At 39.2% G+C, this 13,310-nt stretch overlaps 1 protein-coding gene across 2 annotated transcripts in view; it reads left to right on the forward strand.

Annotated features, from left to right (window-relative positions):
- BRSK2 (BR serine/threonine kinase 2) overlaps positions 1 to 13,310 on the forward strand; it is a 294,340-nt gene that overhangs the window by 235,615 nt on the left and 45,415 nt on the right. For both annotated transcript variants that reach the window (XM_042884557.1, XM_042884558.1), the window contains exons 9-12: positions 1,476 to 1,507; positions 6,360 to 6,524; positions 7,228 to 7,325; positions 12,395 to 12,545. In XM_042884557.1, the coding sequence (XP_042740491.1) occupies positions 1,476 to 1,507; positions 6,360 to 6,524; positions 7,228 to 7,325; positions 12,395 to 12,545 (446 nt within the window). The remainder of the gene's footprint in view (positions 1 to 1,475; positions 1,508 to 6,359; positions 6,525 to 7,227; positions 7,326 to 12,394; positions 12,546 to 13,310) is intronic.

A 13,310-nucleotide genomic window follows, 5' to 3' on the forward strand; every position in this document is an offset into this window, starting at 1 on the left:
AAAAAAGACAGATGTGGCCCCATGTTCTCTTCTAGTTCAACTACCAGAGTTCCCATGTCTGGAAACCGCATGATGTCAGGAGACACAGGTCTCACCTTCTTTCAAGCTTTCCTAGTTTGTATTCCCTTGTTTCTTTGTTTCTGATATGAGCCCTGTCTCACTTAAAAAATGATCTAATATAAAGCAGAAATGAGATCTTCTGGGTCTCCCAGGCAAGGAGCTGTTGTTCCATAGTACAGAGGCCTCTGATTCCTGCCTCTCTGCAGTGAACACTTACTTTCTATCAGTGAAATTTTGTTGTTTGTCTATTCCTCTATTGTAGTGGGTGTTTTTTTTTCCCCTTTTGCTCCCCGATTCTCATTATTCTGGAATTGAAGTGGAAAGTAATAGCAGGACAGCTGTCTCCGTTCTTTCGGACCGGTTTAATGGGACAGTGGTTTCATCTTATAGCTTGAATTTCCTTCCAGCTCTCCACTGCCTCTTGCTCACATGTTGCACAAACAGCAGCCTGTTAGCAGTGAGCGTGCACATTGCTCTGCGTGTACAAAGGTTTTTCATAAAGGAAAAGCAAGAAATATCGTCCTCACAATGAATAATCTCTGGCTATTGATAAAAATTGCTTTTCTGTTGCGACAGTGCTTCAGAGAATAACTAGGTTGGGAAGATTCTGCTGTTCTGCTGTAATCTGAACAGTCTGGGATTTCAGAAAAAGCTGTTGCTTTTTTTTTCCCCTGTCTTTGTGAAATATGTGGTCATCGTGTAGCACGTTTGTTGGCATCTACTTTTCATAGATGGACAAAGCTACTGCTTTGGTCAGTCCTTCATTACATAGTAAAATGCTTGTGTGTGAAGCAGAAAAGAGGGAAGCAAAAGAAATTTGAACCTAAACTCAAGGTGTTGGAACTATGAACAGTATTTTTCGACATTAAACCTTATTCCAATGGGTCTTTAGGTTTTTTAATGGCAAATGTGAAGCCTAGCAAGCACAGTCTTGGCAGAACATGTCACAGGTACACACTTTGTTTTGTTCATGCATACTACCTATTTCAGTTTTTATTTCCTTCTCTTGCTCTTTCCAAAACAAAGCTAGCAAAGAGCTTTTAGTGTAAACAGTCAGGCATTATGCACATATAGGAGGGTGCAGTTTATTATCTTCAATTGGATTGTAGAATTGAAGCAAGTAGGAAGGGAAAACAAATAGCCAAAGCATTTACCTGTGAAGCATTGTACTTATGTGTTTTCCTGGGATTTGCTCCTGCCTTGTTCCCTTTTCCAGAGTTACAGCCTCATGTACACTGGGGTGGGGTGAGGATGAGTGTGGTCTTCATGCAGTGAGAAGTTCCTCTCATTTGCATAGGTCCAGGTCTGGAATGGTAGACTTGGTCCTTACTAGAGACAAGTCTTGAGTGGGGATGTCTTATGGAGTTTCCTCTTACGTTTTGCAGAGCTAATTTCTTGTTTTCTTTTCTTTGCAGCTAGAACATATTCAGAAACACATATGGTATATGTAAGTAACGTTTTAAATTCACTTTTGCATGCAATCAGTATTGATCATGTTATGAAAGCTGGTATGCCAGGGATGTTTGAAGAGAGAACAATAGATTTTGAGAGCAGATTTCACACAAGTGGAGAAAGAGGAAGAGAACAGGAAGAATGTGTTTTTTTACCCTTTGCTACTAGTATATTTTCATCTCTGTAGCTTCACGCTAGTAATTTTGTTTACAGTGACTAACAATTGTCTGAAATAAGTTGTTCAGTCCAGCAGCTTGCTGTTTTAAAAATATACCTAAAAGTGACTGTGGTTTTTAAAGAAATAACAGTCATATTTGGTTTGCTCTTCAAGTGATACAGAGAATCCCTTGTAATACCATCTTGACAAGAAAGCTTTCACTTGTTCCTTCTTGGCATCTTGGTTTTTCTCTGAATTAGAAACAAAAGTGATTATATTGATAAGTAAGCACCTGTGAACAAGAGACTTTCTGTCTCAAAATCCCTGCTCCTTCTTCACAGCAAGCTAAGAGGCTGCTTGTGACCTTGTAACCTGTTGATGTGAGAGTAGCTCTGTGACTTGATTAAAAGCAGCAGTCTTGACAGTGAAGCAGGAGGTCTGTGAGAAAAGAATGCACCTGTCGAGTGGTTTGGGCATAAGGAAGATTGATGGCTTTTAGAAGTGACCTTGCACTCTTGTGTATCCCTTACAGCATTTCAACAAACCTAAGTAAATAGCATTTTTTGTTTATACTCATGATAACTTCATTAACCTGAGGATATAAGGAAATGATACTTCAATACACGCTTCTGGTTGTCAGCATGCCTACACTTTCCCTGGGTGGGTGATAAGGAAAGTCCTACCTTCATAATCCTCCTCTCGCTGCTCTTGGGAAATATTTGAGGATGATATGAACTGATATTTAAGCCTGTCACTGGGAAAAAGAAACACCTTCGTTTTGATTTGTTTTGTTTTCTCTAAATCTATCTTATGGGCAGTGTTCAATTGCTGGCTTCACTGACTTCAATAGGACCCCAGGGCATTCAGCAGTTTGTAGAATACCATGTTTTCTTCTTAGTTCACCTGAAATGGTTATAGCACTCTGCCTGTGGCTTTTTCACATTCTCTACAGTTTCCAAGTAACATGGCACCTTCCAAAACCAGAGAAGGACTTGAGTCTTGTTTGCTGCAAGTTTTCTTTTGTTTGTTTGTGTAGTTCTCATGGATAAGTGCCGGAGAAATGGAGGGGATCTCTCTAGTTGTAAGTCTGAATTAGCTCTCCTGTAAAGTCTGACAAGAAATTCCAGAAGTAAAATCTGTTTATACCAGGCTAGGCAGTTGGTCCCCTTTGTTTCTTCATGGAGTAAAATCAGCTGACTTCAGTTTCTCTGTGTCATGATTGAAAGTGGAATAGAATCATAGAATCATGGAATCACAATAGGAAATACAATTAAATATAATTGATTACTTTTATTATTGCTCTAACCATCCTTGAGATTTTTACATGCAGGTTTTCACCGATCAGAATATAGTATTCTCAGGCTCACATGCACAATTAGGCAGATATTTTTTATTGTAGACATAAACATAAACAATTTCATGTGTTTCTTGATGAAAATGGCATCTAATACTGTTCTTCTAAGTATAAACTGGGTTTTGCAAAAGCTAGTTCTCCCTGCACTCCCAGTACAGTCAGTGAAGAGAGAGAAAGGCTCCTTCAGAAGAGTGTTCAGATTGCCTAAAGCAGAGTTTCTACTCAAAATAGCTTTTTAAATTAGTCTCTCTCATTCTCTCTCTACTGGCCATGGATTGACCTAAGGAAGTTAACCTTTGGCTAAATTTAGTCTGTGAATAACCCTAGAACCTTCAAAACTCCACTACTTTCATCTGATAATGTTTCACAGCCTCTTTGCATTCATTTTGCCTGGAAGTATTGATGCTGGCAGAGAAGGAGTGGTTACAAGTGTTTGTCGCTGTGGCTGTTTTGGTTGTATCTTTCATTTTTTCTTTATTTCATTTGTAACTGCTGTCCTATGTAAAGTCTTTACCCATTGTATATAAGCTACTGACCTGGAGGTTGTACTCAGAACATGATAAGTCATACCATTTGATTCTTCAAATAAATATTCAGGATTTTGTGAAACTGTGGAAAGAAATTAATTGCAGTCTCAGCAGACAGAAAGGTCTTGAAAGTTGGAGTAATGATTCACAAGCCTAAAAAAAAAGGAGAAACCAAAGAGAAACCTTTCATCACCAACCTCCACTTCTTATTCTTTCATCCAAATTAATTCAGTGAAGCTTTTAAACCATTTTTTAATTGAAATCATTTATTTTTACCTCAATTGCAGGTTATCATAAATCAGTGAAAAAACAGCAGCTGTTTTCACTTCTTTTTTTTAAATAAAACAAGAAGGCAAATAAATTAGCTGTTACAGTAAATACATACTTCTGTAGCACTGACTTATTGCCCTAATTGTGAAGATACCAAATTCACAAAAATCAGAAGAACAATGGTACCAGTGCTGCTTTCCTTTGCTCTTGTGTAAATGTGCATTTCAATGAGATTCATGAGAGAATTTCATGGACAGACTGAAAAAGTCTGCCCTGTTCTGGAATCACATCCATTGTATGCACCATTCCTCACAAAAGAGGCAGGGTTCTAAAGCAGCAATTACATTCATGCAAGACTTTAAAAAATATATGTGATTTGCAGTATTCATCGGTTGACATTGTTTGATGTCTGTGTGGGTTGAAATGCAACAAATTTGTCACTCTGAACCAGACTGAGAATGGAACAGGCAATACAGGCATGCCAATCACAGCACAGACCTGGTGATTTTCATTTCCTGAAGCTCTGAATGCATTGCCAAATGACAAGGCACCTCTTTGCAGATTTTTCTTGTCCCTGATGAGTAGGTGTGAATATTCCTGCCTATGTCTGAGGCTGACCAGGTGCTGGGCATAAGGAAAAGCCACTTTTCATTGCACAGAAGATAATGAGTTGTGCTCTCCAGAAATAGCACCCAATCTGATGGATATAAAAGATGATTGCAGGTGATACTTGCTAAAGACTAAGACAACTAGTAGGAAACCTGGATTTTCTGCGAATTTTCAAAAGCTGTGATTTCTTTTTAATATTCCAAATTACCCCAAAGACCTCTGCTTTTAATGTAATAAATGATTAATGAAGTCAGCTCCTTCTAAAAATGATTTCCATACCGTTAGAAAACAAAAGCACTCAGCTGCTGTCCAAAGGTATGTCCTGCAAGAATTTATCTTAATGACAAGGTTCATCACTGGCTTTAGTTGTGCAAAGCTATGATCTAGTCTTTGCTTTTTACCTGCTGGGAGTTAAATCCTGACACACTCTGAGTAATAACCAGCTGTCAGAGTAGTTACCTCCTGAAGATAGGGCACTCACAGAGTAAGACATTTCTTTGGTTGGGCAGGATTTCCCAATTTAGCGCTTAGATTTAAGGACAATATCATCATTTCTCAAGATGTAGAGACTTCTGTGAGATTTCATGGAGGCATCATAAGCTGTATTTTAGAGGCTGAGACCTTGAGCTTTTACGAATGATATTTCTTTACTTCCTTTCTGACCTACTCAAGAAAAATTAGGGTTACATTTAAATTGGAGCTGCTTTACTTCTGAAGGTACCTGGAGAGCTTGCTTCTGAGCCTAGACCACTTTAAGCCTTGTGAGTAAGTTCAGAATTTATGCTCGCCTTATTTCTGCCAGTATTAAAAGGAAGTCCTTTGTCCAAATTGCCATCTGATGCAGTTTAGCTATTCCCAATTTCTGTTGTCCACCCTGAGAGCTTGGACCCAACTGTCACATATTCACACCATGTAATAGAAAGGGAGGACCTCACCCAAAGAATATGTAAACCTCAACATCACACAGAACATCACAACAAACTCAAATATTTAGATGGATAGAGTTGACATAAGTTGCTCCTTGCCCAGCTGAATAAAAGCAGTGGACGGTCGGGGTGCCTGAAATATGTATTATTCAGTCTGTTAGAGATATCCTGACATTTTGACCTGTTTCTTGTAGCCAGAGCTTTTAATTGCAATGGATAATCAATATTTCCTGACTCTGGTGAATGGAATGAGAGGATTATGAAGGAAGCCTGTGTTAACTACTTTTAGAAGAGTAATATACTCAGTAATATACTCTGCCACTAATGGTGTGTTCCTAGCTTCTCCATTGACCTCAGGCATCACACTTGGCCAGAATTTTTTTGAAGAGAAACAGACGTTGTCATATTTTGGCATGTAAATAAAAAGCGTGATTTTGCCCCAAATCCTTTGAAGTCTGTCAAATGGGAACCTTGATAGTGAGATCTCTTAAGCCACATTGGAAGTTTCCAAGTATGAAATGGCTGCAGTGCTTGTTGTAGTCAGAACTGGTGAAACGAGGGTTTGTTCACAGCTTGTTCTTTGAAAGGGAATCGTTCAGCTTGCACTTTTCATCCTGATAGCCTGAGGTCTGGCTGATGAGACAGCGTCTCTAAAATCATGTAGTGTTTTATAAATGTTCGGCATTAGGATGCTGAACAGCTGCTTAAATTATGAGGGCACTGGTAAGTGAGGTTCCTACTGCCTTTCTGACTGAATGCAGGCATTTCTCACAAAAAGACCAAAATCCACAAGGTGCTGATCACTCTCAGCCTTCACAGCAGTTTCTTCTGAAGAGAGTGTCTGTCTGGTTGTGAGATCTGGTCTCTCAGTGGGGATTGAACAAGCTATTTCCATCTGTTGCTGCAGGCTGCGTTTCGGAGTACAGGTTCATTTGTAACTCATGTTTCTTTTCTCTTCTTCTTTCCCTACCCTATTTCTCTCTGTTATCTTCTTCTCTCTGCAGAGGGGGTAAGAATGAGCCAGAACCAGAGCAACCAATCCCTCGAAAGGTGCAGATTCGTTCTCTCCCTTCATTGGAGGATATTGATCCAGACGTGTTAGATAGCATGCACTCGTTAGGCTGCTTCCGTGACCGAAATAAACTCTTACAGGACTTGTTGTCAGAAGAGTAAGCACTTGTTCAGACTTCATATCAGTTGGGTCTCCATGGGTTGGGATGCTTGCTGTCCTGGGGAAAGGTGGAGATGGCTTTGATATGTGTGTGGGTACGAGGGACCTGTATCAATGCCTCGCCCTCTGACTGCCCAGTGGCCAGTGAAGTGGGAGAAAGCAAGAAGTCGCTGGGCCTTTCTTAGCACTGTGTGTCAGTGGAGATGTGTTGCTGTCTCTTCTCATGCTGCCAGATGTGGTCATTTCATGAAAAGGTGGGCCATGCAGTCTGAATGGAGACGTATCGGTGCTGTTATTTGTGTTGGATATGCCTTTGTTGGCAAATTGTTACTTATTTCAAACTATGCCTGAATGTTGGTGTGTTTCCTGGTGTGCTATGAGGGGTATATAGTGGAAAGAGCTCTTAAGGGCTCAGGAGATCTGTCTTCTTATCGCTCTTGGTATGGACTTTGTGTGGATACATTACCTCATGTGTCCTGTGCCTCTACTCCAGATGTGTAATGGGAGAATTGTATTTCCTTCTCTCTGTTGGAGACAGCAAGGCTCTCAAAAGCTTTGTGAATTGCACATCTAACTAGCTGATACATGGCTATTTCCAGCTTGTTTAGAATAACTGTAACTGCTTGAAAAGAAGGGTTTTTTTACATACTGTTTTTTTCTGCTTCAAATTTAAAGATTTTTTTCCTTTTTGTTTTTTTCAGAGAAAACCAAGAGAAAATGATTTATTTTCTTCTGCTTGACCGGAAGGAGAGATATCCTAGTCATGAAGATGAGGATCTTCCCCCTAGAAATGAAATAGGTACCAGAGAAATGATCTCTGTCACCATGAACCCATCTCAACTAGTACTTCTTTGCCCTTTTTCTTCTCATATCCTCAAACCTGAAACAGTTTACACCATTGGTGAGAATATGTGGCCAAAGGGGGGGCAGATGTTTTTTGTAATTAAACTCAAAGGCTTTGTTTTTCATGACATATCCATCTCAGCACAGAAACATCCGTGTTGGTCTTGAGCAAGAAGTCTTAAAAAATTTAATGCAGACCCACAAGCTACCTTTATGAAATTAGAGGAGGTTTAGGAGCAATGTAGTCTAGTGGTAGAATTTTCTAATTACTGATCTATGTGCAGTGTTGCAGAGATGCTTCTGGACTTCTATTAGTAAGACTATACCATTCATTACATTTCTACAAAGTTTTATGTGTACACATCCTCCGTTGGAAGAATGAATAATATCACTTACCTGTTTATAGTACATACATTATAATGCCATGTTTTTAGATTATCTTAAAAGGATTTTAGAAGTTTAACACGCAGTAAGATTATATATATCTTATAAAGCTCCTGTGGTACCATTTTATTCCTGAATTGTTCTTTGTTAGTATTTTAAAATACTGCTGATCACCAAGGACTACATTAATATAGATAGACAACTGGAAAAATGCTCCCCTAAGGAGCTAACAGTGTAAGTGACTCGTGCTGTGCATACTGACAGAAGTTTAACTAATAAAGCATTAGTCACGTCTATCAGTGGCCCAAAATAGCATTTTTATATAGTAGAGTTGTGATTTGTAGGTCTTGTATTTCACTCATTTGAAGGCTAGTGCCAAAATGCTCTTTAACTGAAAAGCCTTTTATCTCCCAAGCCTACAGGACAGTGATATATTAAAGTGTAAGTTTGTTAATACTCAACTGAATTATTACATTATCAAAGTTCCAGGCTACTGGACCTGTAATTTTACAGAGAGATCTCATCTGAGGGGGATAAAATGGAAATTCTGAGTCAGCCTGGTAGTTTTTTAAACTCTTACCTGGATGGAGCTGCAGAGAGCATGTCAGCAAGCATCTTGGCAAAGGGATAAATGTGCTTGCCACAGGTGATCTAGTCAAAAGTCCTTGCTCAGTGCAATTTGGCATCTTGCACTTCACTCATCAGCTTTTGACTCACACAGATTATCCTGCAATGTAATGACACCCTCTTATCTTAGATGTGCTTCACAGAATCACATAATGGCCAGGGTTGGAAGGCACATGAAGATCATGAATCTCCAACTCAAATATGTATATGCTTCTGTCGTAAGAAAAGCAGGGTGACTAGTCTTCATATCCAGCACGTAACTGAATACACAGCTGTGTCTTTAATGCATCACATACATCTTTCCTCCACACGCCAAAGTATGTGATGAACAGAAGTGCTATTACCCACTCCTGGATTTATTTTTTTTTTTTGTACAAGGGATGATGATGTTTTCCATCAGGGAAACATCACTCTGAATATATTAGTGTGCTGCATTGGCACATTTTAGACTCTGCACATTATTCTTTGAGTGTTTGTCAGTTGTCTTCCGTGTTCCACAGGAGCTTTCTACCTCCTCTGTTCACAGCAGTATCTCTGAGAACATGGGGCAAGTTTTAATTAAGAGCAGTCATGCTTCTGATGAGTATCTCATCGTTAGCCATTAGCAATGGCTTTGCACAAGCAGAGAAGAGCAGGGAAAAGGTAATGGATATAATATTAGCAGCTTGAAGAAACCACATTCATGAGAACTGTGCATTGCCTGAGTTCATGCCAAAAAAAAAAAAAAAAAAAAACAACTAATTTTATTTTGCCTTTTCCTCCTTCTTTGCACATTAGACCATGGAATGGATGAATGTGGGTAGAAATAAAGATTTGGCTGCATTAGACTAGCACTTTCTCTTCTGATATCTCTTTTGTATGCTTCAGCTATGTAAAGCTTTCTCAAAGGGTCAGAAGAGGGCCACCCTAACTGTCTTGTGAGTCCAGTTCTGTTTTCTTTAACTGAAAACAAGGAAATAAGAAATCTCTCAGTAAAATACATACGCATCAACTGATGTCTCCTTGAGCAAAAGGCTTACGTGGAGATTCTTAATAGAGCAGAGTAAAGGAGATTCAGCCAGAATAGCCATGTTAGGATGACATGCATAATCCAAACTCACAAACTGAACCTTTATTTTATGCCTTTCAAATGAATGGCTTTAGGATTGGATTTTTACCTAGGCTCTTTCCCTGTAAAAATCCTTGAGAATGTCTTCACTTTTGTGATATGAAGTAAGAGGAAAATACATCTCCAGAACTACCATGTATCTAGACTGGGATTTGAATGGGTTTTTTTTGTTTCTCTGTGAAGCATTTCCAGAGACTCAAGAACAGAAGTGTGTGCACTGAAGATTTTCCTACTTTTAATTCCTGTACTGCTGCTAAATCTCCAACTGTTCTTATATGCCACCACTTCAGTCCTTATGAGAGGATGACTGTGTGCTTTAGTATCCTTAGATTTGACAGTGATGACAGACTTGGTACCCTGCGGTTTCTTACTTAAAGCCTTTGAAAAATATGTACAATACTTGCTGCCTTCAGTCATGTATAGTATAGGTTTGTAGCCAGTTTTAAAGAGGAATCAAGTACCACTATTAGAAGCTCTACCAAATTCGTACAAACTTTTGGATGTATTTTCCATCAAACCCATCAAACCCTGAATTGCTGTTGTTGAATTTATTGAGGTACTTCACCACCTTCTCCTTTTGCTTATTTCCTCTCTTTCTTAGCTTAAAATACAGATTGGAAATCAGTGTCTTGAGCAGCAGAGATTGATACAAAAGTATCATTTAGCTTGTTAGCAATATCCTTATCCTTCCTAATTGTCCTGCTGATTCCCATATAGTCTTTCTGGCTGCTATCCTTCTCTCAAGCTTTCTGTCAACAAAATACTGTTGTTCAGATCTTTGGCTCATTCCTCTTCAATTCCTTTTTATCTTGTTTCTATTGTCTGCTTTGTATTTAGCCTAACCATCACTTTTGCATCACTTGGCTAAATTTCCATTTGGTAAAGTGTTTTGTTTTGAGCATGCATGGATGAAGTTGCCTTAAAAATTTTCTTTTCATATGCTGTTTCTCTTGCCATTTTCCTTCTTATTATTTATACTCTGTTATTAACTAACCTTGATACAGTCAGAGCTTACTCATCTCCTTTTTTTTTTTTTTTACTTTCTTCATCTTGCTCTTCTTTGGTCTATGTCATCTTCATCCCACTTCTTTCTTTTTAAGCTGCACTCTTCCCCTTTCCTTTATAGTGTCTGGTGGTATCCTTTCCCCTTTCCTTTATAGTCTCTGGTGGTATCCTTCTGTAAATCTTGTGTTAACTCTGTATAGGTAACAAACATTTTAATAGTTGTTCTGTAGGATAGATCATCCTTTGTTCTTTGTACATGTTTGGAGAGCAGGAGTTTGAAATGTCTGAACTTGTCCCAGGTCACTTTTGACTGGTTGTGTGTGTGCAGCTCAAGTTTCCCAGCACAACTGTGTTGTTAGGTTTATCTCACTGTGTTTTTCCTGTAACTTTATGCACTGTATGTTTTTCTTGCTAGTGTTTTCTACCACTTTTCTATTATTGAACATAGCTTGAAACAGAGTGAGATACAGTTATTCTTCTCTAACTCATTTTTAACACAATTATTACTATTAATACCAATAATACTTACATTATATGGTAATAGGTTCAGTTGCTATCACTGTATCATTTGCACTTGGGCTATACTTGCTCGTGCTCATTGTTTCAAGGATAAACCCTGCCTTGAAGGAATCAAATTCTGAAAACCATGATGTGAGAGAGAGAATAAACAAGCAAATAGGCCAAGACTGAGGAGGGCAGAGTCATAAAAATAATATAATCTGGCTATGCAGTAATGATAGAGTTTTAGAAAGGAATCCTGGCAGAGAAAAAAGCCCTAGGGGGGCTGGATGCTGTGAGCTTCTTTGTAACTGCAGAGATGAAGGATGCTTTTTCTTAAGGGTAGTCACTCTCTGATAAAATTAAAAAGATGTCTATAAATACAAGCAGGCAATTCAAATAGTCCAACCAAAGCAAGGAAAATCTTTCCTTATTTATTTTTCTGCTTTACTCCTTTTTACTGTTCAGATGCCATTAGATATATTAGTATTAAAAGAACTCAACAAGTCTGTTTGGTTCCCTTTATCACCACAGAGGTGTGTATGGTTTGGCAAGTCACCTCGGACCAGTTGCTGTCATGCAGTTTGGTATCTAAAGACTATTTTCAGAGCAATTTAGGTGCTTCTCAGAGCTGCAGTAATTGTTTGTCTGCGCCTTTAGGAATGAAATGCCTTTAAGTATCTCATTCTTATAACTCGGTTTTCACTCAGCAAAGTGAAAGTAGCACTTCGATGCCTCATAGAAATGTTATACAATAAAGCACTTCAGTTACTACAGCAGTAAAAGCAATATGATGACCTCTGAGATAGATTTCAGTAGCTTTCATCGGAGGTTTATCTCAGGTAGTCCAGAATGTTTAATTTGTAATGCTGAAGGAAGAAATATGTAACACAACAGGGAAAACCTGAAATCTAATACTGAAGATGCAAAAATAAGAGTATGTTTTCAGAGACTAATACAAGTCTGAATTTAGAGTGTATTTTTGTCCCTGCGTTACATTTAATCTAGCTAGCGTGGGCATGGAAAGCAAGCTAAAGAAACCTGAGTACACATCCAGGATGCCTGGATGGCATACCCTTCGGCTAATAGCTTCTGTTGTAGCCCGTGCTATTATCTTGTTATTACTGTTATCAGCTTTGTAAGGTAATTTGTGCAGTCTGTGCTTTGGTCATACCTTTATTTTACAGTGCTCATACATTCAGTAGTAATACTCTTCCTCTCTGCAGATGGATTGCAACTTACATTTTAATGCTTGTCGTTTTGGAAGAGAGTGCAAATGTTCATCTCCAGGATAACTGTCTGTAGGGGAAGTGTGAGAGTGAGATCTTTGAGAGAGGATTTAGCCAACCTGTGTGAGGTAAGTCACAGCCGAATTCAGCTGACAGTGTTTTCTTTCCATAAAGATCCCCCCAGGAAGCGTGTGGACTCCCCAATGCTGAACAGGCATGGGAAGCGGCGACCAGAAAGGAAGTCAATGGAGGTTCTCAGTGTGACAGATGGCGGCTCCCCCGTCCCTGCTCGCAGAGCTATTGAAATGGCACAACATGGACAGAGGTGGGTCCCTCCTTTACTTGGGAGCTGAGAGTCCCTCCTGTCTGGGTTTGTTGCCCTCTTGCATGTCGTACATACAGAGGAGCTGTGGAGCCCTTCTATTCACAGCAGCACTCATAACAACTTCCAAGCGTACTTACAATGTGATCTGGCAGCCAGCAGTGCTCATTCACACAGGAACAGAAGTCCTGCCAGGAATTTAAGATTTCTGTTCACTTGCAGCTATTGTTCAGGAAACTGCTGTGTCCTCTGGGCAAAATTCACCTCACCTCATTTTAATTGTTCAGAATGTAGGGATTCAGTCTAAGCTAGGTATACAGGCTGTCACTGTAGGCACTGGGGACAGATGAAGTCTTTGGAAGATCTCAGATTTGTATGTGCTGTTCCAGCAATACTAGATGGGATAAATTAAGCTCTAGTTGTTCTCCTCTGTCTCCATAGCCTATGGCAGGAATCTAAATGATGATGCTTTTGGATTAGGTGCTAAGTTCTTAGGCACTTGAAGTTAAATGGTGTGAACTTCATCCTCTACACTGTTAGAATAGGTGGAGTTTGGAAAGCCCTGTGCAGGCATCTGTGGGTACATTTGAAATGTACTGTCAGGGCTGATATGCATCCCACCCACATAAATTACCATGTCTGTAAATTGTTAAAATTCATGTAATTTTACCTCTTTTCTCTGAAAGTATTATCGTTGTGGAGAGACAGCAGAAGAAAATGATGTTTCCTCAAGGCAGGTTCTGATGAAATAAGTGAACTGTGGAAGTT

This window comes from Lagopus leucura, unplaced genomic scaffold, assembly GCF_019238085.1.
Source record: "Lagopus leucura isolate 7727_CA_CO unplaced genomic scaffold, USGS_WTPT01 Super-Scaffold_100044, whole genome shotgun sequence".
In the NCBI taxonomy this organism is placed as follows: domain Eukaryota; kingdom Metazoa; phylum Chordata; class Aves; order Galliformes; family Phasianidae; genus Lagopus; species Lagopus leucura.